At 37.1% G+C, this 27,927-nt stretch overlaps 1 protein-coding gene across 1 annotated transcript in view; it reads right to left on the reverse strand.

Annotated features, from left to right (window-relative positions):
• Positions 1–27,927, reverse strand: part of CADM2 (cell adhesion molecule 2) — a gene marked incomplete at its 5' end in the record, with an annotated part of 281,026 nt that overhangs the window by 246,960 nt on the left and 6,139 nt on the right. The window contains one exon of the mRNA XM_054712332.1: positions 24,061–24,212. Within this exon, the coding sequence (XP_054568307.1) occupies positions 24,061–24,212 (152 nt within the window). The remainder of the gene's footprint in view (positions 1–24,060; positions 24,213–27,927) is intronic.

Here is a 27,927-nt window from a genome sequence, read left to right on the forward strand (position 1 = left end):
CTTTGGGATTAGTGTTCTACATTCTATTTTCATCTTTCCTTTAGCATCGTTTTGGCCCATCTCAACTCTACCTTTATGCCATCACTCTCTTTCTAACATTTCCCCTTTTGGTGTCCTGTTTATCTTAACCCTTTCCTGCTTTAGATTTTCCCTATTATTTCGGTATACCCCCTGCTAAAATTTCACCCTACTTATATATCTAATTTCCAATCCCCTGCTCCAAGTCCATACACACCTCTGTCTTAACTATCCAAAACATTGTTTTTCTCTCTATCCTTTTGTTTTTGTTTGCTTGAATGTTGATTATATAAAATTTTTATGCTTTTTTGTGAGATTGTTTTGCTTATTCTTTTTTTGTTTCTTTGTTTTTGTTTGATTTGTTTTTATTTGTTTTTTACTTCTGTTTGCCCTTGCCTCACTTGATATTAGTTGTTTGTAGTTTGTATTAATCTCCAGGTACTTTTTGCTTGCATTTGCTAAGATTAGTGGTTGTTCTATTGGAGTTTTCTCCTCATATATATAGTTTGTTCCCCTTTTCTCTCCTAGTCTCATTCTTGTCTCTCTTACTTTTTTTTTTCCTTTTCCCAATTTCATTTTGACACTCCTTTTTTCTTTCTTTTTACTCTTCTTCTTTCTCTCCCATCCCCTAATTTGCCTTTCTCTGGTGGTCATCTTTATTGGAGGTTATTAATATCATTAATACATTTCTGTTCAGTGCCTTGTGTATTGTACCTGGTTGTGTTGTATTCTGTGCCTTTAAATCAACAGATATGAGTGAGAACTGCATAACCAGACATCCAGAGAAGAGAGACCATGGGGAGACAAAGAAACAGCCTGCATATGAAAGAAAAGCAGGCATCAGCAGAAAAGGAAGTAAATGAAATAGAGGCAAGCAACCTATCAGAGAAAGAATTCAGAGAAATGGTCATAAGGTGGCTGAAAAGAATGGAAGACAAATTCGACAATATGAGTAAGAACCAAGAGGAAATGAAGAAGAACCGAGAAGAAATGAAAAATGACATCGCTGCTGTAAAGAACTCAATAGAAAGCATCAAGAGTAGACTAGAAGAAGCAGAGGACCACATCAGTGAGCTAGAAGACAAGATGGGAAAAAATACCCAAGTAGAGCAGCTTCTAGAAAAAAAAAAATAAAAAGCAAGAGGAGAGCCTAAGGGAACTTTGGGACAACACAAAACAAAACAACATCCACATAATAGGGGTTCCAGAAGGAAAGGAAACTGAGCAAGGAATAGAAAACCTGTTTGAAGAAATAATGACAGACAACTTCCCTGATATAGGGAAGGAAAAACCCACACACATCCAAGAAGCTCACAAAGTCCCAAGCAAAATGAACCCCAAAAGACCTACACCAAGGCACATTTTAATTAAATTGGCAAACACCAATGACAAATAAGAATCTTAAAAGCGGCCAGAGACAGAAAGTTACCTACAAAGAAACCCCCATCAGAATACCAACTGATTTCTCAACAGAAACTCATCAGGTCAGAAGGGAATGGAATGAAATATACAAAGTCATGCAAAGGAAGGGTCTGAATCCAAGAATACTGTACCCAACAAGGCTATCAATCAAAATTGAAGGTGAAATCAGGAGCTTCACAGACAAAAAAGGACTAAGGGAATTTATCACCACCAAACCAGAAATGCAAGAAATGCTAAAGGGTCTGCTGTAAAAAAAAGAAATAGGAAGTGAAGAAGGAAGACAGGGGTAAAGAATAAAAATGGCGACAAATAAGCACCTATCAATAATAACTTTAAATGTAAATGGATTAAATGCCCCAATCAAAAGATATAGGGTAACAGATTGGATAAGAAAACAAGACCCATATATCTGCTGTCTACAAGAAACCCACTTCAGAAAAAAAGACACACACGGACTGAGGGTGAAGGGTTGGAAAAAGTTTTCCAGGTGAATGGAAATGAAAAAAAAAAAAAAGCTGAGGTAGCAATACTTATATCTGATAAATTAGATCTCAAAGAGAAAGACATAACAAGAGATAAGGAAGGCCACTTCATAATACTAAAGAGAGCAATCCAACAAGAAGAAATAACTCTGGTAAACATATATGTACCCAATACAGGAGCACCCAAATACATTAAAAAAAAAAAAAAAAAAAAACTTCTGGAGGATATCAAGGGAGAGATTAACTGCAATACAATCATAGTAGGAGACTTTAATACCCCACTATCACCATTGGACAAATCCTCTAAACAAAAAATCAGCAAAGAAACATCAACCCTAAATGACTCACTAGACCAGATGGAATTAATTGACACCTTCAGAACATTTCACCCCAAAGCCACATAATATACATTCTTCTCAAGTGCACATGGGTCATTTTCAAAGATAGACCATATGTTGGGACATAGGCAAAGTCTCTTCAAATTCAAGAAGATAGAAATCATATCATGTATCTTCTCAGATCACAGTGGCATAAAACTGGAAATCAACTACAATAAAAATAATTTAAAGAAATCAAACACATGGAGACTAAACAGCATGGTATTGAACAATGACTGGGTTACCAGAGAGATCATGGAAGAAATAAAAAACATCATGGCAACAAATGACAATGAAAACACAACAATCCAAAAATCTATGGGACACAGCGAAAGCAGTCTTGAGAGGGAAGTTCATAGCTCTACAAGCCTACTACAAAACACAAGAAACAATAGTAATAATTTCCCTAACCCTACAACTCAACGAGTTGGAAAAAGAGTAACAATAAAAGCCCAGTGTAAGCAGAAAGAAGGAAATAATAAAGATCAGAGTGAAGATAAATGACATAGAGACCAAAGAAATAATACAAAAGATCAACAAAACCAAGAGCTGATTCTTTGAAAGGATAAACAAGATTGATGAACCTCTAGCCAGGCTCACCAAGAAGCAAAGAGAGAGGACCCAAATAAACAAAATCAGAAATGAAAGAAGTGAAATAACAACAGACTCTGCCGAAATACAAAGGATTATTAAAAAATACTATGAACAACTCTATTCCAACAAACTGGACAACCTGGAGGAAATGGACATATGCCTAGAAAAATATAACCTTCCAAAACTCAATAAGGAAGAATCTAAACAACTCAATAGGCCAGTAACTGTGGAAGAAATTGAAGCAGTCATCAAAAAGCTTCCGGCAAACAAAAGCCCAGGGCTTGACGGCTTCACAGGAGAGTTTTACCAAACATTTAAGGAAGAACTAAAACCTATCCTCCTCAGACTATTCCAAAAAATTCAAGAGAATGGAACACTTCCAAGCTCCTTCTATGAAACCAGCATCACTCTAATACCAAAACCAGATAAAGACAACACAATAAAAAGAATTACAGGCCAATATCCCTCATTAACATAGATGCCAAAATCCTCAACAAAGTTCTAGCAAACACCCTTTCTTGATAAAAACTCTCAACAAGGTGGGAATAGAAGGATCATACCTCAACATAATAAAAGCTATATATGATAAACCCACAGCAAACATCATACACAATGAGCAAAACTAAAACTATTTCCCCTAAGAACAGGAACAAGACAGGGATGCCCACTCTCACCAATCCTGTTTGACATAGTACTGGAAGTATTAGCCATTGCAATTAGACAAGAAGAAGAAATAAAAGGCATCCAAATTGGAAAAGAAGAAGTAAAGCTGTCCTTATTTGCAGATGACATGATATTGTACATAAAAAACCTGAAAGACTACATCAAAAAACTAATAGACTTAATAAATGAATTCAGCAATGTAGCAGGATACAAAATTAACGCCAAGAAATCTATGGCCTTCCTATACACCAAAAGTGAACTTACAGAAAGAGAGACTAAAAAAGCAATCCTATTTACCATCACACCAAAAAATTAAGATACCTAGGAATAAACTTAACTAAGGAGGTAAAATACCAATGGTATATTTCACAGACCTAGAAAGAACTCTCCAAAAATTCATCTGGAATAAAAAAAGACCCTGAATAGCCACAGCAATCCTGAGAAAGAAGAATAAAGTAGGAGGGATCTCAATACCAGATTTCTAGCTGTATTACAAAGCCACTGTTCTCAAAACAGCCTGGTACTGACACAAGAACAGACATATAGATCAATGGAACAGAATAGAGAATCCAGATATTGACCCAAAACACTATGCTCAATTAATATTTGACAAAGGAGGCATGAACATACAATGGAGTCAAGACAGTCTCTTCAATAAATGGTGTTGGGACAATTAGACAGATACATGCAAAAAAATGAAACTAGATCACCAACATACACCATACACAAACATAAACTCAAAATGGATACAGGACTTAAACATAAGCCGGGAAACCATAAAAATACTTATGGTTTCCCAGCTTATGAGGAATCCACAGGCAGCAAAATCTCAGACATATGCCGAAAGAACTTCTTCACTGATACTGCTCCTAGGGCAATGGAAGCTAAAGAGAAAATAAACAAATGGGACTATATCAAAATAAAAAGCTTTTGCACAGCAAAAGAAACCATCAACAAAACAACAAGAAAGCCCACTCTATGGGAGAACATATTTGCCAATGTTATCACTGATAAAGTTTTAATCTCAAACATCTACAGGCAGCTTATACAACTTAATAAAAGGAAGATAAATGATCCAATAAAAAAATGGGCAATGGACCTAAATAGAATCTTTTCAAAAGACAGAAGGAAGGCCAAGAGACACATGAAAACATGCTCAAAGTCACTAATTATCGGAGAGATGCAAATCAAAACGACAATGCGGTACCTTCACACACCTGTCAGAATGACTATCATCAACAAATCAACAAACGACAAGTGTTGGCGAGGGTGCAGAGAAAAAGGAACCCTCGTGCACTGTTGGTGGGAATGCAGACTGGTGCAGCCACTGTGGAGAACAGTATGGAGTTTCCTCAAAAAACTGAAAATGGAACTCCCATTTGACCCAGTAATCCCACTCCTAGGAATATATCCTAAGAAACTAGAAACACCAATCAGAAAGGATATATGCACCCCTATGTTCATAGCAGCACTATTTACAATAACTAAGATTTGGAAACAGCCTAGGTGTCCGTCAGCAGATGACTGGATCAGAAAACTGTGGTACTTCTACACAATGGAATACTATGCTGCCATAAAAAAGAAGGAATTCTCACCATTTGCAGCAACCTGGATGGAATTGGAGAACATTATGCTAAGTGAAATAAGCCAGTCAATGAAAGAAAAATACCACATGATCTCATTCATTTATGGATAATAAAGAACATTATAAAATGATGAACAAAAAGATAGATACAGAGACAGTAAAGCATCAAACAGACTGTCAAATTACAGCGGGAAGGTTAGGGAGAGGTGGGGAAGATAAGAGATCAACTGAAGGACTTGTATGCATGCATATAAGCATAACCAATGGACGCAAAACACTTGGGGGTGAGGGCATGTATGGGAGTGGGGTGGCGGGGGCAATGGTAAGATATGTACACATATAATACCTTAATAAAAAAAATGAGAAAAAGAAAAGTATAAAAGAACCATATAAAGACAACTGTCTTTTTCATGTATTGAAAAGACAATAAAGTGGTAAAATGAAAAACACTATTTTTACACTCCCCTTCCTTCCTTTACAGCCTTTATTTAAACTGTGAAATTTATAAACATTTCACTCCTTTTTTCATTTCTTTACATTCAGTATTATTTTGTATTGGTTTCAGGTTTTATAGTAGTTACAGAATAGTGGTTAGACAATCATATACTTTGCAAAGTGTTCCCTGATATTTCCAGTACCCACCTGGCATCATACCGTCATTACAACCCTACTGACTATATTCCCTATTTAAGTGACAATAGGTTTACAGGTTCCTTCCGATCTTTCTTTTGTGTTGCTCATCCTTCCTTTTCTTTCTCACTTCTTCCCTCATTTTCTTTATATAGTATCTCAATTGGCCTCAAAGCTCAATGAAGGCACTGGGACACACTTAATCCATTTTACAGACCAGGAAACTGAGGCCGATTCCAGTTGGCTGCGGAACTTGACTCAGTGTGCAGGGAGCCCTCATAGCCTTGCTACCTCTGCCCTTCCTAAGGGGCAGCCTCAGGGAAAACAGAACAAACCTCCCATCAGGCTTCCGAGCCTCAAGCCTCATTCTCAAGCACTTCTTCATCATGGATGCTCCACATTCTTTCCTCTCCCCCCCCCCCGCCCCCATTCTTTACTGTCCCCACCTTCTCCAGAGCAGGTGGTAGGCTTTGCACTCACCTCACAGGCTTGCGCCGCTGTGGGGCAAGGGGGCGTGAGCTTGCTTTTGGCCCAAAGTGGGAGCAGGAGTCGTGGCCTCTGAAGTGCAAAGGCCACCTGGGCAAGGCCCGGTTAGCGCTGGGAGCTTGGGAGCTTCTCTGAATCGTGTCAGTCAGTCAGGTACCCTGCAGTGCGGCACCCCTCCACTGAGGTGATGCTGCCCCTCAACTCCTGCCTCAGGGCTGCGGGTCTGCACCCCTCCACCCAGGTGTCCTTCCATGCCACTTGGTCCCCCCTGGGTCAACCTGTGTCTTGGGGCCACTGCAGAACCTCTATCTCTGCAGGTGAGGCAGATCCCTGCCCGCCGGCCCCTTGCCCCGGCCTGAGCCCCCTCCGGTGCACCCTGCCTCGCCAGGTTTTTGCCTTTGATCTATGGCATTGGTGACAGCACACTCCCAGCAAGCCTGGCACCCAGAGGGGCACAGGGTCAGTTCTTTGCCCAGAATGCTAGAGGTTGCAGTAGCATTTGCAGATGTCGCCCAGAGCCTGCTGGCGAAGGCAGCGCCTGTGTGGGGTGTCCTCATAGAGGGACGGTGCGGCACTGCTCTGCGCCCCTTGGAACACCCGCCTCCTGGCCAGCGGCTTTGCCAAAGCAGCAACGCTCACCTGGGAGCCACCCCTCAGGTGGCCCTGCAGTCGGCCTCGGGCCTCTGCTAGGTCTCCACCCTCACCTGGGTCACTTCCTTTCTTCCACATTCGGCCTCCATCCATCCCTCTCTCCTGCACTGCTTGTGCTCCAGGCCCTAAAGAAAAGGACCAAGGCCAAGAAGGACAAAGACCAAAGGAAGTGTGTAATGAACCCTCACATTCCATTCTCTGGATTTCCTCCCGCACCTCCTCTCTGTGTCACATCTTGAACAGGCACCCTGTGGCCCAGCCACATGGCCTCCGGGTGGCCTGGTAGAGTCGGTCTCCTCAAAGCTGTGGATCTGTGGCCAGAGGCCTGGCCTGGGTCTCAGCAAGCCCATGCCTGCTGGAAAGGGCTGTTGGAAGAGGACTGGAGCCCATCGGTCATTAGATCCCCAACTCCAGAGGAGGCACCACAGGCTCGTGTCCCGGCCGCAAGCCCCACTCCCCTTTCAGAGTGGTTGTGACCATTATGGAGTCCTGGCCTAATTTGCATATTCCTCTCTTATTATATAGAATAAACATTAAAATAAGCTTCAGGAAGACTTTCCTAATGAAACATCTGAAGTGAACCTCTCTGATCAATTGTAGCTCTAGTAGCCTCTGGTCTGGTTCCTATACAATAAAACAAATGGGATTTCCAAAAATGATAAAACAGGATGAAAATAATTAAGCTTTCTATGAATAATGTAATTTCCCCATTGCCAAATTTACTGATAATCACATGAATTTCAAAAGAACAATTTATGATTTCCTTTTCAAATTTTTTATATCAGAGAAAATATAGTATTTTTATGGCTCTACACCACCATACAACACATATATATTCATTACTTTATGCACCTTAAGAAGTAATAAAAATGCACATTTTAGGATATGTAATAGAAATGAAATGTACTAGAATTTAGACAGCCCTTGTAATTTTCTACTGAGCTACCACCCATTATAATATTTGTAAGAGATTGCAATTTCCACAAGCACTGCTGGAGGGCTATCAAGTTTTTATGGTCATATATTTTTATATTATGCTGTCCAAAAATGACTATTCATTTACTTAAATGTTAAATTTTATTCAATAAAAAGAATGACCTCAATGAAACCAACCATGATTTCCTTAATACTCTCACTTTGAGGTCATTGAAAGAGGCATTAATAGTGCTTTCAGCATCCTTGATACAATCTCTAGCCTGCTTATATGATCTTCCATTTGGGGGTCAATTTGGTAACAGTGAAATTAAAATTTTCTGCATAATCTTTGGAGCACAAAGAATTCAATAATTCCTCACTACACTCATCTTGCAATCATAATTTAACAAATGGTATCTCAATTCTAACTCCACTTGATTTGTAATTGCGGTGATACTGCTCCAAAAGTGGTTACTAATTTCCAAGAAGAGACCCAATTCCCCAAATGTTTTAAACAGATCTCTCCATTTAACAAAAATAAAACTTTTAAAATATATTTTGAGGTCGGTTAATAGTCTTTTTCATTAGGATAAAGGAGCACACACTGAGAATGTCTTTCTGCTATCTGAGTAATCAATGAGCCAATATGGTTGTAAATCTTCTAGAAATTCCCTCTGGTTCACTTCAAAGACAAGTGTTTATTCTTCTCTGCCCTCTATCCTTCATTCACCACTATCATTTAGTAACTGTAGGGGGAATCTTTTCATATTGCAATTAAGAAAAATGAGAAACTATTTCCCTTTTCCTTAACAAATTCAGCTATTACAGTTATTCCTGTTATGTGCATTTCTGCTAATCATGAAATAACAAATTATATAAAATATTGTTTGGGAAAAACAAGATAAAAACCCTACAATCAGGAACACAATTAATTCCAATATTGTTATTTTAATGATTGAAATGTGCACGTGATTTCTCATTATTTTAAAAGAAGTATGATGCAAAGTAGTGATTGAGTCTAAGTGCATTTTTTTCATTAAATAGTACAGTAGGCAGCTTTATACAAAAGTAAAGTCAGACTCACCAATAATTATATAATTATTATAATGCCCCAATTAATTATATAATGCCCCAATTAATTCACTGGTACCATATTATGGTCCAAGTGAAGTGATGGATAATGTATTTAGAAAATTTATAATTAATAAATCCTATGAGAATGAGAAGTTTTTTAAAAAAATATGCTGAATTTCTATAAAAGTATGTGATGATATGAGAGGTCAGTAATTATTCTATATAATAAAAGGCTAATATGCAAATTGTCCTCTCAACCGTGAGTTTGACCAGGGGGTGGGGCAGGCTGGCCAATGGCCCATGGCTCCTCTCCCTGGCTAGCCCCATCCCAGATTGGCCCTCCTACCCCAATCAGGGGCGAGGCCAGCCAGACCCCACCCATGCACAAATTCATGCACCAGCCTCTAGTATACTCATGATACTGTTACAAAACTAATCCCTTAACTATGTTATTTTACTTGCAAAGATATATTACTGGAATTGTGAAACATAGCAATTATTAATTAAAATAGTTAATACTCTAAATCATTGCTAGTACAATTTACATTTTTCATCACTAAGTAAAAAAAGGATTATAGTATTAAGAGTAAACTTTAAAAAAATGTTTTTATTGATATTTACAAAGAGAGGAAGGGAGAGGAATAAAGAGATAGAAACATCTATCAACTGCCTCCTTCAGCCCCCTACTGGGGATGGAGCCCACAACCCAGGCATGTGGCCTAACCGGGGATCATTCCTGTGACCTCCTGGTTCATAGGTCAATGCTCAGCCACTGAGACACAGTGGCTGGGTGAGAGTAAGCTTTAATATCAGACTTATACTTCAAAGTATCTAAACATAGTGATTTAAAAAATGATAAAGTTCATTTTCACAAAATATGTGCTCTAAATAATTTCTCATAGTCCTTTTTAGGATTATTCTGTGAATAATGTTGTTACTTATGTCACAATGTCTGATTTTATCATTTTCACCTCTTGTACTCTATATGGCCTGGGCAACCGGCCCCTAGGGGATGCATTTTCCCTTGTCCCAGTCCTCTGCCTTACAATTAAGTTCAGCCAAAGAAAGTCCATGGCTGGATACTGTGGGATAGGAAAAGGGCACTGGAGTGTGTTTCTGTTAGCTGTGGTAGTGGCTGCATGTTCTGGCTACAGCTTAGATCACATGTCTTTCCAGTCTTAGGGAGAGTGATAGTTTCTCAAATTGTTTGCCTATGAGTAGGTAGTCTTTTTTTTAAAATTTCTTTATTGATTAAGGTATTCCATATATGTCCTTATTCCCCCATTACCCCCTCCCCCTAATTATGCCCTCACCCCCCTGTTGTCTGTGTCCATTGATTAAGCTTAGATGCATGCATATAAGTCCTTTGGTTGATCTCTCCTCCTTACCCCCACCTTCCCCTACCTTCCCTGAGGTTTGATGTAGGCAGTCTTTGGTAGGTTTCCTTAAGCCCTCCGGCATCTTTGGAATGGTATCCTCTTTAAACCCTCTTAACGTGAACCTTTTGATGGTGCCCTGTGTTTTCTGCTATGATCTAACTATATATTCTCATGGTAATTTTACTTCAGTTATGGTTATCAGTTTTATATTGTTCTCAAATAACCCAAACGAAGTACCCCTCAGTTTATATTCTACATGCATTCAGGTATGCATATTATAATTTTTAATACAAATTACTCTTCCTTTTGAAAGTTTTCAAGAACATTCATTACTCTATTTTCATCAATTTAACCCTTTCTCCTCACATTCATCTCCTCCTCCTAAATTCTCTGTTTCTCTTGTGGATATCATATTGACAGAGGTTTGAGACCTGAATCATCACTGATTATCACTGATTTCTTCACAGGCCTCCACTCAATTGTACATTCAGCCTGTTTATTGCCAGTATATATTCAACATTCTCACAATTAATTGCCTTTTGGTTTCCTTTTCCACTTCCTAGTTCCTTTCTGCTCCTCAATTGAACTACGGTACCTAGTGTTGTTCTATCCGGGACACTGACCTTCACTCAGTTAGTGAATAACCAAGAGTGGAGGGGAGGTCAAAGGAATATGTAGCTTCTCTTTCCTCAGATTGTTCTTTTCACATTCAGAGATTTTTGTCACAGTTGATTTTCACCCTCCGTGTAATCTTTAGATCTCATCAAGGAATTAAACGAGAGTCCACCTGCCTGCATTCCCCCCGCCCCACCTGTAGCTGTAATTCCTCATGCACAGCAGTGCCAGCTGGATCCCACCAGTGCACAGGGCAGCCACATCTCTCTACCACCCTTCAGCTTGCTGTGTGCACTGTGGGCTCACCTGGAGGCTTGTTGGAAAAACCCTCTATCTTTATCTTCCCCGTATAAAGTCACTAGAACCTTTCCATTCTTAGCCCCCATGTATTCCCATGAGAGGGCACTGTAATCTGTTGGTGAGCATAGGCTGTGAGTGAGGGCAGACTATTTAGGATTATATACTTCCACGCAGCAAACTAAAACATGTCCTTGAGCTTGTCTCTGCTTTAGGATCCTTAAATATGAAACACGCATAACAGTGTATCCCTTGTGAGAACTATATGAGTTAATGCTTTTCAAGCTCTCTCAGCTGAGAGACTCTGCACTATTTCCTTAGTACATCCTATGTGGAGAAAAATGTGCCAGAAAGCTCTCAACAGTCTCAAATTGCAGCAACTTGCTCTGCCTGCCATCTTTTAAAGCCTATCTCATAATCCATCTCCTGTTTTGAGTCTTATTCTGATCTCCCTAATTTAATATAATTTTTCTGCCTATGCTCTGACCAATCCCTAACAATTTGTTAGTTTTTCTTATAGAAGATATTCATTCAAGATTCTGTTCCATGCTTCTACACTCTCAGAGGGAAGGCAGTGGTGGTGGGTGGGTGGGAAGAGATCAACCAAAGAATTTGTTTGCATATATGCATAACCCATGGACACAGACAATAGGGTGGTGAAGGCCTGGGGCAGGGGGCAGAGTGAGCTAGAAGGGGTCAATGGCGGGAAATAGGGGATATACTGTATGTAACACTTTCAACAATAAAGATTTTTTAAACAGAAGATATGTTATTATTGAATATGTCTGTTTTTTATATCTATATGTAGATACATAAGTATTAATAGATACAATTCTCTATAAGATTTTTCAGGTCAGATAGATTGTTTTATTTATCCCTTTTTCAACTCCTGAATTGCTTAAAGTGGAGTATATAATTACTTAATACAATTTAATAGTTCTTTTAAATAAAATGCCTACTATTTGGTGGGCACTTTTTCAAGATTATTGGTAATCTTAACCACATCTCTGCAAAGTAGGCATTATCTCTACTTTATATACAACAGTGTTTCTCAAAGTGCCAGTTATAAATTATTTATCAAATAGATGACTATAGACATTGAGAATAAATGCTTATAAACTTTTATAGCTATTTGACATTGCTATTACTTCAAAGTGTGTGATCTCTGTCAGTAAATTTGGTTTGTGGGCTAAGTTTTATTTAGCAGTAAACTGGCAAGCTACAATGGCAGGGAAACACAGTGGAGTACTTAGATTAAAATGCTAATGCAGAACATAAACCAATGGACTGCTTTTTTCATCAAGAAATGCTTGCTACAAAATAAAAATATCAGCCGAATATCAGGATTCTTCTCAAACAGTAAAAATTGTGAATTGTATTCAAACTTAAATGCAAGACTCTTATATGAAGTTGATTTTAAACAACTTTACTGCATTCTGGGCACAGAGGTTATAGACATAAAAACTTTTGTTGAGAATGTTGAACAACAACAAAAGCTCTTTTTCATACAAGATAAGAAACCAGCCCAGGAATTTTAGATATGTGAGTTATAGAGCCAGCCTCCTAATTTGTCTGATATGGTTGGTGTCATTAATGATCCTAATACTTTTTGCAAGGAGAGAAGGCAACATGTTTTGCAGAGGCAGTTAGGACGAAAAGGCAAGGCGAAAGTTAGAGCTTGAAAGAACAGAGTTTCTACAATTATTTATGATGTGATCCACAAATTAAGTACAATTATCAGTAAAATATGTGATGATCTTCACATTGAACATTTGTAAAACAGACCATTTTTCCATACAATAGAATATTTTGCATGGTATATTACATCAAAAGGTCCACATATAGAAATCTGTAGGTCCTGAATTAATTTATTTCATAAAAAATATTTAACTCTAACTTTACAGGATAAATATGAAACTGGCTACTAATGAGGGATTGAAGCTGAATTTTGAAAATGCAGCAAATGTGTCTCATTTTGGATAAATATTAAAAATGAATATCTTAAGATTGATGAAATAGATTTAAAATCTCTTCTCTATTCCTGTCAACATACTTGTCTGAGATTAATTTTTCTACTATGACTGCAATTAATATAAGACATGGAAACAATTTAGATTATACATTATTCTCTGTAAGAAATTCTAGTCAGTCCCAGGAGACTGAATAAACAAGCAAGCAGCAAACACATGCATCACATTAAAATTTAAATAATTGGTATACATGATGGTCATTCAAAGTCTGTATATCATTTTAATATGAACAATTAGTATTTATTTTATAGCTTTTTGTTAATTCTGATTAAATAATAACAAACACTTGCAAATAAAATAATTACTGTGTTATTCCAAATGTAACCATGCTCAATGAATATATACAATTTTGTAATTTATTTTCTATGATATTTTTATAGAACCTAATAATACAAAGTTGGGACTTGCATTTTGTGTGCTTTATTATTTCATTTTTTAATAATCCATTCTTGTGGTACTTTACAAAGCTCTCTATCACTTGTACCTGATTTAGAAAATTCAGCAGCTCTCACTGCTGATGCTTTAAGTGCTGACAGAGCTCCATGAATGAGGTTAGTTTGGTTGATGTGGTCACTATTGCAGCTCCCACCTACAACGTTGTGCAGAAATGAGTTGTTGTAGAGAAAGGCCTAAATGGTGGCAGGAAGATAAAACAGGTCTCAACACGAAATGTGACTTGTTTACCCCAACTCCATCTCATGCAACAGCAACAAAAAAGCAACTCCCCTCTTTTCTACTGCATGTAGGAAAACTGGATTAGGCTAAGGGAAGACTAGGACTTAGGGAGGTTTTGTTTTGTTTATGGTTGCTCTTGTTCTTACTTTGTTTTCTTCAATGATAGCAGGGAACTTAACATAAGGTTAGGAAGGGGATGGTTCAATCCTTAATAAGTTGTAGGTATTCTCAGAAGCTTTTCTGGATGCCCAGGGAAGACATGGGAATGAGCTCCTGCAACTCCCATGGACATCTGGTTGAGGCCACTTCATTAGCAGAATCACTGATGTCTGAACTTCCTCTCCCTGACCTTGCTATCTCCAGGGGAAAGAGGACAAAGTTCCCTGCCTATACAGGGTGTTGCGGGTGAATAAGATAGGAAAGCCTACACTTGGTAAAGGGAATCCCATCTAACATACTTGCAAGTGTGATGAAACATGTATGCAGAGAACCGCAGTAGCATTGATTTACCTTCTGGATATGAATGATAAGGTTCATAAATATGACAAGAAAAATAGAAAAATAAGATATGAAAGACAGAATGCTTGCAACTTATAAATTCAGGGAGGAGGGATATTAACCTGCTTCTCGTTCTATCACTACATGTTTTTCAATATGATTCTGTAGGCCAAGTGTCACAATATAAAGAAAGCTGCAAACGTAAATAAAAAGATAATTCATGATTCAAATGCTTTTTCTTTCTCACCTTCTTAAACTACTAGGGTAGCTTCCAGGGATCATGCCTTGGACCAGATGTTTCCAGATACTCCTGGTAACACATCTAGTCTGGTGACATGCCCACTCTGAGATCTTCCACTTGAATCAGGCCCTGGGTTCCAGACTCATATACCCAATTGCCTATGCTATAATCCCTCTTGTAGCTTTAACAAGCTCAAATGAAATAAGGCCAAATCTGAACCTTCCCTCTGTTCAAAACCCTCCCTCCAGTGGGTTCTCATCTTCATGAGAGAAAATCCAGAATCCTTCCATGACCGACGAGACCACACCTGCTCACACTCCCAGGCCCTTACCTTTCTGCCCTCATCTCATCGCTTCTCTCCATTCACCCTGTTCTGTACACACTGGCTGAGCTCTTCTTCAGACATACTCATTCCAGGCTGTCCCACACACAGTCCCACTTATAGCCCTTATCATCTTCTAAGTTTGTTTTAATATCACTTTATTAATGAGGCTTTCCCTCAGACCTTATTGTAAATGATGCTTCTTTTCTCCCTTTCCTTCATTTTTTTGTCTTCATATATTTCATTATCATTGCACAAAATACACATTTATTTATTTCTTTTACTGAGGGTCAGTTTCCTCTTACTTAAATGGAAGTTGCATGAGGGCAGAATTTTGCCCGTTTTTCTTTGCTATATCCAAAGTGCCTAGAACAACACCTGGCAAATAGCAGCTCAGTAAATGTCACTGAATGCATAATTGAGTCTTAATTACTCTTACGTGCATTAGTGTCAAACCGTATAGATATAGTAAATGAAACGTCTACTAATGATCGTGAGTCTATAATCTTAGGATCCCTTAGAAACTGAGATACAATTAATTTCAACTGTCACACCTTCTCTGACATAGATTATAATACACTAATAATATAAACAATCATATGCCTACTCATAATTAGATTACTTTGCTCCTGGTTTGGAAACTTGAAATTAATTTTTGGCTGCCTGACTGCAACCCCAATCCCAGACAATTCATTGCTTGAATACCTTTCAAGTATATTCTTTCTCTCTATTTCCTTTGCTTTAATTTTGATTCAGGTCATTATCATTTCATGCTAGAGATGCTAAAGTCATTTTTATCTTCTTTTTACCGCTCTATACTCAAAGCCTCCCTTCCCATAACAGTTGATTTTTTTCTTTCATTCCCCTAATTTTAAAAGAATTTATACTGTAGCCAATATACTAAGGGAGGGGGGGAAAAGTAGAGTTATGGCTATTAAAAAGCAGAAGCACAATTATTTATAGAGAACGCAGAGTAGTCTAATGAGAAACCTCCAAAGAAGTTCAAAACACCATTGAAACTAGTAAGAGAGCATTTAGTGAGGAGGTAATAAACAAAATAGAAGTGTACATGTTGACTTGCTAGATACCCACTGAAATTATAGAAGGAGGCAAAGAAAGCAGTTAAAGTAGCTGCCGGCATCAGGGCACCAGGACTGATTTTTGCCACTCTGTCACATAAACTCAGTGACAGCTCTAAGGTGGGAGAAACTCAACTTCTCTTCATGCAAAGCTCCTACTACAAGAGCTCAGACTCAATGTAGAAAGAAGAGAGGCAGGAAGGTGAGGATGAAAACTCTCCTTTTCCTCCTAAGTTTCCTCCTTCTAACTTAGGTGCTTTCTCGCAAAGGCTTTAGAATAGCAACTCAGCCTCCATATTAGAAGCCTTCATTGCATTTTACCTTCAACACAGTTATAGCACCAAGGTACCAGCAGGGCTGAATATTAGCATTGGAAGGCAGGGTCTCTGCTTCAAGTTCCATTAACTAAAAGACCCATTTCAGGTACTTACTCATACACAGCCACTTTCAGTCAAAAGGGTGTTTGTTTTCTTTTTTTAAGATCTCAACTTCCTGTTAGATAGAAACTGCTTAAGATGCCCTGGCACACTTTTGCTTTTAATTCTGTTTGGTATTGCAGCATTGATTTTCCAATATTTTAAAAATGTCAAAACAAACTCTAAGAATCATTTCACCCTGGAGACCTGGGCATAGCAGCAGGTGGCCCATCACAAACCATTGCCTCAAGATGGTGATAGGCTGGAGTGAGATCGGTTATATAAGTCATGGTCCATTCAAGATCACACACAAACCTGTGGTGGAGCCTGGATTCGAGTGTAGCTCCCCTGACTATCAAGCCTATAAACTTCACAAACCAACTCATCTATACCATAAAATGTCATGAGAAAATATTTAAAGTTACAAATAAATAAGTGACTAATAAAATATCATCTCCATGGAAAAACACAGGCACACAGAAAGTATGTATTTTTTGCCGAGCTGACAAGAAAAAGGTATTTTGATTCATTCACACTGGAGAGCTATTGTGTTGGCAGCTATAATTTTTTTTTATTTCACAATTTAAGGGAAAAGAGGTCAGTGTCCCTGACTAAGTAGTCAGGTTTGCTTGTTTTAAAAATTCTTGAAGCACACCAGTTAAAAATCACTGACCTGGAAGATATTTATATCACAATTCACAACTTAGGAAATAGCTCATTCAAACTTACTATATACAATTTTCATCATTAAAAGGTGGACTGTATGTATTAAAGGGGCTTTGAAAGTCCAAAACCAACATGCTATGTCTAGGTTCATATTACTACCATTCTTCCTAAACTACCATCATTCTTTCTGAAATGTAAAAGTGAATGTTACAGAATATGCAGACCAATCATTCAGCATTCCCCTCTTCACCCCCAACATTAGCCATTTGCACCTAAGTCCACTAACTAACCTCATTATAAACAGGTGTTAAACCAAGACACTTAATTCTTACAAACACTCACACTTCGGTACTAAAATAATGCTGCCTCTCTGCATTCCATGAGAGCCCCAAAATGCTCACTTACATCTGTTACCAAGGATCACACAGGATCTTGCTGGGACGAAAGTAATAATAAGCTAAGGAAAGTAGGGTACCTATACCAATGAATAGCCCTTCAGTCCACACAGTATAAAACGATAAATTAAAATATGTATTAGGAAAATGTATTTCTTAACTGTAATATTTTGTTTGAAGGGTGGAGAAATGTTACCTGAAAAAGCATGGAAGAGGAAAAACACTCAGTATTTAGAAATATCAGAAATATCCAAAATAATTTAAGAAAACTAAATGAATAAATTAAAAATTAGATCAAATTCATTAACATTTTAATTACAATAAAGTCATAATCTAGTAGCTTTTTAATTAGTGGCCCAGTGCACAAAATTCGTGCATGGGGGTGTGTCCCTCAGCCTGGCCTGCACCCTCTCCAATCTGGGACCCCTCAGGGGATGTCCAACTGTCGATTTAGGCCCGCTCCCTAATTTTATAGATATTGATAAATTAATATGTTTTCGAAAGGGCTGCATTGTTGCAACTTATTTCTTCCAAAAAGGAACCAAGTAAAACTAGCTGTGAGTACAGAATAATACATGGTATTCAATAAATATTATCTATTCTGAATATTGGATTGGGAAAAATATATTTTATATATAGTAAGTTGTACTGGTTATTTTCTGCTGATCCTTCCAGATCTATTTTTTTTTTCTCTGCCTGGGGAGAGTAAACTACCCCAGGATAACTTAACCTAGGATTTTCATTTGTACTCAGCCCATGGAAGGCATTGACAAGAGATCAGTGGTGGGGAAAAAGAGAAGTCCATGTTTCCACAGCTTCTAACTAGGACTCTTCTCTCACAGCCATAGCTTTGCTGGCCCACTGTCACCCTTTCAGGCCCAAGGGTCCAGTGGTTCCTACAGTTGCTAGCCCCTAGGTGCTGCATCATCTTGACTGTTTCCCTTAATTATGACTATGTATATAGTGTGCTCATTCTTCATTAACTCATGTGTCATTTATTTCTTAATGGGAACCTGATTCATACTAAGTTAATATGTATACTTTGTTAGGAAATCTGCTAAAACAGATAAAAGTATTGTTGTGTGTTGAGATTAAAATATGAGATATGTTCAGAAGATTCCTCAAGGAGAAAGTGAATTTGGAATAAAGACCTAAAACAAGTAATAATTTTCACAGGAAAAGTAAAAAAATAAATAAATAAATACAAAAAGTAATAAAATGAAGTCCTTATCACAATGACATAGCATGGCTGGTGTGACTCACTGGTTGAGTGTCAAACTATGAACTAGGAGGTAATGTTTTGATTCCTGTTCAGGGCACATGCCTGGGTTGCAGGCTCAATCCCCAGAGGTGGGGGTGGGGGGGCGGGCGGGAGTGTACAGGAGGCATCTGATCAATGATTCTATCTCATCATTGATGTTTCTCTCTCTTCCTCTCTCTTTCTCTATGAAATCAATAAAAATATGTTTTCTTTAAAGTGACATAGCTCCAAGTTAATTAGGCTTATAAGAAAACTGAGGTATCATAATTGTTTTCTCACTTACTACTCAGTTATTCAAATCTGCAAACACCTAGTATTTCTTATAGAAAATGAGAATGTCTACCCCAAAGGGTTGGTGTGAATCAATGAGAAAAGATAAACATGTTGAGTGTTACTTAGAAAGTGTAGAGCATTATATAACTGCAAATTGTCATTAATTGAAGGTCTTTAAATTATACATGATGTCTGAATTTTGTAAGAAAGCAAGGAGAATAGTAATATTAATACCTGATTTTTACTGAGTTGATCTTTAATATGTTTAAGCCTGTCAAATGGATGGAAGCCAGCTGTAAGGGCAGGCATAGTCAGGTGGCATTGGTTGGCATGCAGCCAGGTGTGCCTGTACTTCTATTTCAGGTTAATCTCATTTTTCTTCTCTTTATCACTTCTTGTTCCAGGACTTCTTATTCATGTTTTTCCTCTCCCATTGTTCCCAGTATTAGTGTAACATTATCAGCAGGATAATTAACACTAGCAATTTTGGGCTATGCATGCCCTTAATAATATTTTACTTTTTTCCCTTCAGAAATAATATTTCCTTCAGATAATTTGTGTGGATTCTTCAAAAAAGCAAAAATACTGTGAAAAGAAACATCATTTTAAAAAGTAGTGTAGTTTACATTTTTATATAAAAAGATACAAGCACACAGAGATGTGTCTATTGAATGCATACACTGGAAATGTTTGTCCAAAATATTCTTTGTAAATAACAGGAAGGAATTGAAGTATACTTTCCTGAGCATTAAGTGATAAGATTGTACACTTCAATTGTTTCTTCCACACCTTCAGAGAAACAGATGCAATGACCTAATTGATTTTTTACAATTATATTGCCAAATACCACACAGCATTCGTGTGGTGTTTCAATGGCCTCAAGTCCCTACTCTGTCTTTCTATACCCACTCTATTTCAAATGTTTCCTTACGTTTTATAAAAGATGTAGTAAGATTTGTAGAGAAAAGAGGGCCATAAAAGTGAGTGTTGCCTTAGCTAAATATGTTCTAGGTCCCTCTGACCCATAAGAACTTGCAAATTTTTCTCTTGGTTTTATTTTCCATTTACACTTGCAGGTTGTTATAGAAATTTCTTCATAAAGAAACTATACAGAAATAAAATGGAATTGTAATTAAACATCTACTTTATAGGTTAATTATTTCTGGTGTTCAGTGCACACACAATAGATAGGGAAATTGTTAAAAATGCAATTCTGGTACAACCACCAGAACATCTAATTTGGTGGGGTGTCAATATGCCCATTTTATTACTCTGCTAGTTGGTGTCAAAGGCAGAATTAGAAGTCAGTTATGACTCCCTGTCTCCTGCACTACAGTGTTCCCATTAAAGCTGTGCAATTTAAAAAGCAAAATTTTACTTATTGAATATTTGATACACATTTTTATGATGACCTAGGGCTTTCTCAGTTAGAAAATGGGCATTCCACCAGCCAAGGCTGTATCGGCATCCAGAAGAGTGTTTTCCAAAACAGTAACCACTACCCACATGTAGCTACTGAGTGCTGGTGTGATCAAGAAACTAAATTTGACGTTTTATTGCATTTTAATTAGCTTAAATAGCTACACATGGCTGCTGGCTACAGAATTATTCTGCACAGAATCAGAGCACTACCATCATCATCAAGACCGCCGCTGGGTGTGCTGACTGCATTGTATCCTGTCTTACTCCAGGTGTGTCTTTAAGTGTTTGAAAGGAACTGCTGCTCTGTGTCTGAAAGGTGGTTGCCAAGATCAATGGCAGAGGCCACTTGGGTTATATGTAAAGTGACCTGGTGCCCAGATGCCTTTGTTCTGAGGGGCATTTTTGTTAAAACTAACACAGAGGCCACACCTGGATTCAAATCTTATCATTGCCAGGCATTAGCTGAATGTCTGGACAAATTTGATCCTTAATTTCTTCATTTGTAAATGGCCAAAGCTACTGATCATGTTAAATGTGCTCAAAGTAGCAAAAGCCCAAAATCTCTGACCTCCTCCATAATTTGCCGGAGAGAGAAATATTGCAATATTTAGCCAACTCTCCCCTGGACACCTATCTCCCTTGTAAAGAGATTCCATAGTAGATAGAGAAATTGGTAAAAAGCAATTGTGGTACAACAAGCAGAACATCTAATTTGGTGGGATGTCAATGTGAGTGGTCATATTTAACTTCTGTGAAAGAGATACATAGGAAAGGGGCTCAGCTTAATACTTATTTACCTGATCGTCAACTGGCCAATCACAGCATAATTTTCTTTGGCTATTAATTCCAAGTAAACAAGAAAGGCTTTTCCAGTTCTAATTGGACCAATGACTGCCATCCCGAGTGTTTTGTTCAACCCTCATAGCTAGGATCCTCAGAGCCTGTCTCCAGGTAACATGAAACACTATTCAGAATGTCTCTTAGATCTCTTACTGGCAGCAGCAATGTTAATGAGAAGCACTTGTTCAGTTTTTTCTGGGCAGCTTCTCTCCTTCCTTCTTCCCTCCCTGTCTCCCTACCTTCCTTCCTTCTCAGGAACCTATGTCAGCACAGAAATCTAAGCTTAGGGATACAGAACTCTTATGAGAATTGATTTGCTTAACCCAAAGCTTCTCAACCTCAGATGCATTTTATACATTTGAGACACAATTAAGGCACTAGGACACTGCATACAATTTATCTTGAAAGCTCCCAAGAACAACTGGCAACATCAGCTGAGACAGAAATAAGAACAGAGCCATGAATGAAGTATTTAACAGGAGCAGCCACCTGTAGGAGGAGGTAGTGCAATCAGCGACACAGACAACCCACCATTTTTTCTATTGTTCTGAGCAGTTGTCACTTGCACAACACATATGGGACATTCTAGTCACACTAAGCCATGCTTAGCTTCTCCACTTCTGCTCTGGCATTTCGTAGCAAGTTTATTTGCTCAAGATAATCCTTAGGACTGAGGCTCGGCAGTTAAATGCAGAGAACAAGACAGTGTGTGGTAAAATCTGAATGGAATCTTTAAAAAATGTTTTCATTTTCTAACTCTTGCATTGATGTGCGTCATTGTCCAAGATTCCTCCCACTAAGACATCACATAGGAATTGAACCAAGTAATTGTGAGAGTATAGACATGCTAGATGGCCATTCATGAAAGGGTTTCTTTATTCAAAACGTCCTGCTATTGTGTTGCAACTGACAATTAGAACCATGATAGAGTTAGAAAAAGTCCAATATTGAAAACAGAAACCTGCTATTTTACAAACACTTAAACCCAGGCGCGCGCGCACACACACACACGCTTTGTTCAACCTATGTCTAAGCTATCTAGCAATTAGAATAGGAGAAATGAAATAAAGCAAGTACATACATCAGCAATTCATATAGTCAGGTGTATCATTATATTTTTATAGCAGTAGAATACAGGAATATATTACTAAATATCACGAATATAACATAATGGCTTTTCTCACCGTAATTATCCCTCAGAAAAGAGGAGCTGCCTTATTTCCAAGGCTTTGCAAATCTTACTTTACAAGTTGTTCAGTATTTGCTACAGGAAAGATGCATTAGCTTAAAATACCCTGAATCAATTCCAGTGTTAGACGTTCTAGAGAGGATAACTTATAGAATCATGAAAGAGGAGGTAAGGACAGTTTGTATAGATTTTGTTTTTATGCCTGAGGATTTGACCTCACAGATTTAGATGTCACTGTAAAAAATGTCTTTCACAGATCTCCTTAAAAATACTGTACAATAAGTTTCTACATGGTGGAGATAATTATACTCCTGCTGGATGAATGAACAAAGAAGAATGTTCTACTGTTATAAAAATTTATACTAGTTGTTGCTTGGGACAAATTTGTCATTGAGAGTATCTACACTTTCAAAAAAGTGCTTCTAAGTTAAATTATTTCATTAAATGCAACAGTGGAAAATACATTTTCTAAATTAATATGTTTTATGTTAGTTTAAATATGGGAATATAATCAAATTGATAAATTCAATAGTGTAACTATATATTTAATTGTTCCATGAATATCCCTAAAAGTCTGCATTCTTAAAAACATTTTTTTATATGACTGGGCAAATGAGAGTTTTCCTTAAAATTGGTATAGTCTTATATATTAGTATATATATACACACTGAGTGGCCAGATTATTATGATCTCTGAATGCATAATAATCTGGCCACTCAGTGTATATTTTATATAATAAAAGGCTAATATACAAATTGTCCCCTCGACCAGGACAACTGCCCATGTTTCCTCCCTCTGGCCAGGCTGGCCGGACCCCACCCATGCATGAATTCACGAATTCATGCACTGGGCCTCTAATATATATATAAATATACACATACACACACACACACACACACACACACACACATGCACATACACATACTGAGTGGCCAGATTATTATGCGTTCAGAGATCATAATAATCTGGCCACTCAGTGTGTGTGTGTATATATATATATATATATATATATATATATATATATATATATATGTATATAATTAGTTAATACTAAAAGCAAAAACAGTTTGTTAAATCTCTGTGTGACTTCTTGCTTATTCACTTAATTTTTTTTAATTAATGAACTTCACTCTTTTGAAAGCAACAATGATCACTTGATTTGAAAAAACTGCAACAAACACCTCCAAAAATTTTTTTAAAAAGTGAAGGTAATTAAAATAGCATATCACAATGCCAGAAGTGAGGAAAATATATTAAATATATACGCAATGAAGCTACAAAAACAAAAGAATATGGTATCTGGATAGAAGGTGATTGTTAAGAGAGAGCATAATGCTATTTTTGTAACAGAATTAGAACTGTTTATGTTATTAAAAAGTTGGCATAGGTTATCTTTAGTGTTTATGACTTGCAAACTAAAGCATTTAATATTTAACATGTTTAAATACAAGCAGCAGCAGTTTGGTAATCAAAAGGAATAATTTGAATCATCTCATAGAAATAAATTCATTATAATTAGGACATTTCAGAATATGATTAAAACATTGAAAAGAAAATGTATTCACCTTTCTTGTCATCAAAGTACAGAGTCTGTTGAGCTGGATTTGACCACTGGAGGGAGGTGTTATCATTTTGATCAACCCTGCAGGTCAAAATTGCCGTTCCTCCTTCAACAACTGTTACATTCTGTGTTAGTGGAAACTGCCCTTGGCTGCCTAAAAGGGGATTAAAGAAAATTTTGATTAAATGAAAGATATAAAATGATTAATTTCCCAAGAGTTTCATTGTATTTAACTTCTCACTCAAAAACAAAAAAAATTAAACCAACCAAACAACAAAACACTGTATATTGCAAAAAGACAGAAAAGTTATTGAAAACCCTTTATCAGAGGACAACAGTTTTGACATACAATTGAGATCCCTTTGTATTCCCTCACATGTTCCAGAAAACATTCTTTTCCTCCTAGGCACATAACATTTGTATTTAAATAGTGATATGATTATCATTAATTTATCTTGGCCTTGCATTAATTATAGTAAATTGTGCTGCAACTGGTCATCTTTGAAGATAAGGCTTTGGAATAATTTGGGATGAACTGAACCCTCTTTAGATTCAATTTTTGATAAAATATATTTTTTAAATCCTATTTCGCTAGGGTTTCTTGTATGTATAACTGTTTTTAGAAATACAAAATGTGTGAGAGAAAACAATGTAAGTAGTTTTCAAAAAAAGTGTTCATTTTGTAGAATATACATCAAAGTCTTAAAGTGGAAATCAAGATAATATTCTTATTTGTTCCTTTCTATAGTTTTTTTATGATTTGAATACATATTTCTTTTATAATCAAGAAAAAGATGTTTAAAATGACCCTTGTCAATTTGGATATCATTAGAAATTAAGTTTGCTGTCTTCCTAAGTGTAGTTATTTATTAAAGAAATACATGTAATAACCTTACTTAATAATAGCACTTCCAATATTTAAAACAAAATTCATGCTCATAGAAACATAATACATAAATGTTAGGTCAGCAAGAGTATCTAAAGATGTGCCCTGCCAGGTCTGGTAACAATTATCAACATGGGTAAAAATTTATTTTCTAGAGCCAGCTTAAAACACTCTTGTATGAGCAAGGTAGTTCATTAAGTCAAGGGTAATTTACATATGTAAGAACATTGTGATGACTTAATCACACCCATGAAATATATTTCCTTTTTTTCTTGAGTTTTGTAATGATTCTGTCATTACTATAAGCACCACTTGAGGTTATGCTGGAGATATTGGCATAAAGAACCTTATTACCAAGAAGCCTGTTGATTGGCACCATAAGATACAGAAGAGCCTGAAGGGGAAATTTTCTTTCCAGACCTAAATGACACAAGCACAGAGGTTCATGACCACTTTATATAATTAAGCCTATCAAGTATAAAATTTTGACATCAGCAGCTTTGTCTCCTCAATGCCAGCCACTTAGAGTCACTATGGCAACTCCCCAGGACATCTCCCTCTAATCCTTAGGGTGGAGTTTTTAAATAGAGGTTAGGAGATGTCTGGAATAAAATTTTTGATAGTTGACTTAAAGTCAACAGGAGCCAGAGTGGGGTGTGTCTTCCTTCAGCTCAAAGGTGACCTCTAGCTGGGAAACCTGGAGAGCTATCAATCTTGGGAAGTGAGCTGAAGCAAAAAACCACATCAGAGGAAATATAAGTAAAAACAGAAAGAAGAAACAATTACCACAGATACAGTATTAGCAGCTCATAAATATGAAGTTCAGAATAATTTTAAGATACTTTGCTTGAGTTCCCAGGTACTGACCTAATGCATAAATAAATAAATCTGGGGGATAAGGGGATTCTTTAAATAATAAAAAGCACACAACTGATAGTAAATATATGTATTGTCAAGATGACAATTTGACTATCAACTAGTACATAGATATACTGTCTACTTCTTTCAACAAGTGTGGAGGGGAGGGGAAGCAGTGATGCTTGTAATCATTTCATCCACTGCATTTACAAAATAATTTGAAAACATCCCCCTAAGAAAATATTATCCTTCTGATCTCACAGATGGGTAAACTGACACTGGCGGGTGAAGTGATTTTTCCATGGTGAAACAAAGTCAATGAACCATTCAAAGTTTGTTCTGAAAGTTCAACATTTTATTCTTATTTTTTCACCAAGGCTTCTTAGTCATAGTAATTTTGTCACTATTTGTTTAAAAATTAGTTAGACAACAATTAAAAAATAAAGAGTAAGCTCTTTAACAATAAAACTTTAAATTGCATATCTAGCTGAACTAAGTCCTCATAAATTTCAGTTATAACATTAAAATCAAATACGAAAGGAAGATGTCAATATTAACTGCCCTTAAATATTCTATTCTATTCAGAACTTACTTTTGTTAATTATTTCAGGCTTTCCTTACTGGCCCATAGAAGAAAGAAAGTAATATTCCATAGGGTCTTCTACATGCCAGCTACTCTATATAATGTAACGCCCGGAACGCTGGCTGCACTCACAAAGCACCAAGAGACGTTCTCATGCAAAAAGCAAAGGGTTTATTGGTACAGGCATGCCCGGTCCCACAACATACTCTGAACACAGAGCAGAGGTTGTGGGCCCCGAAGCAGGGTTTGAGCACAGGTTAAATACACTTTAGGGGGCAGGGTCTTTCCATTTTACAACCCGGTAACTTTCCACTATGGTTTTCTGCTTCCTGGAACAATTAAGACAATTAAGTCTGTTGACATACAAGCATTTTTCTTTAGCTATACACAAGCTCTTGGTATCTGTTCCCCCCAGCCATAGATGGCTATCTGGTTTCTATCTCAACATTCTTGGCTGACTTGTTCTAATTGTCTTCAACTGCCCTTGTCTTCAACTGACCTCAGGCCCTTACTGAAATGCTGGCTTTTATGATTTTACAACTCTTCAATACCTCAGTGCACCTGTACTTTGTCCTTGGGAATAGAAGATTGGGACAGCTTTCTTCCATCTTCTCTCTTTGTAGATTCTGACTTTAAAGCATTGCACCTTCAATTTCACTGGGACCTGCGGCCTAAAATCCCTGTGGTCAAATAATTTAGTTTTTCCCAATAGAGAGCAAACCCATGTGGAGAATCTACTAATCCTAAACACCCTTAGGATATGTGATTTCCAAAATCAATTCAAAAGCCAGTGTTGTAGAGGCAGTCAAACAAACTTCTCAAAGATTGAAATTGCCTTTTATTTCTGGTTATAACCTAGAAAAAGTATCAAGTTAGTTGCTACTTTTTGCTTTTAACTCCTCATGGCTCAAGTCTTTCCAAAAAAATTACTAATTTTCCCAGTTAGCAAAATTAGTATATGTGCCAAATTAAGGATTCATCTTCAATAACGTCATCAAACAAATATTTGGGGGGGTCTACTAGATGCCTTGTCTTGTATGAATCAGCATCTGAAAGATGCATAGAGGAAGAAAAAATTTTCTAAAGAAACTGTAAAATAATCAGAAACTTTAGCAGGAAGTGTGATGGAAATGGAGAAAGAAGGCAGTTTAGGTGTGGTGCTGTTTACTCTCTACAAGGATTTCTAAAATGCATCGGTCATATCCTTGAGGCATTATTTTAAAATGATATTTACTCTGCCTAAGCTCACCACCATCCTAGGTTTCAGAGGAGTCATTCTAAAACAAGTTCATGATGGTATTTAAAGGAAACACAACTTCCAATTTAGAATTGCAGAAGTTGGCTATTTTCCCAGGCAAACTATATCCATCATTTTCCTCTTTCGCTCAGTGTGTTTATGTCATTTTATTATGTGCATAAATATCAGTCTCCCTCACTTGTTTCTAAGCTAATTAAGGGTCAGGTAACAAGGCATCTTATGTATTTTTGAGTCAGCTACATTGCTTAACTTCCTTTGCTGTGAATCAGAATTCTCAGTTGGTACA

The sequence above is a fragment of the Eptesicus fuscus genome, chromosome 3, assembly GCF_027574615.1.
Source record: "Eptesicus fuscus isolate TK198812 chromosome 3, DD_ASM_mEF_20220401, whole genome shotgun sequence".
Classification (NCBI taxonomy): domain Eukaryota; kingdom Metazoa; phylum Chordata; class Mammalia; order Chiroptera; family Vespertilionidae; genus Eptesicus; species Eptesicus fuscus.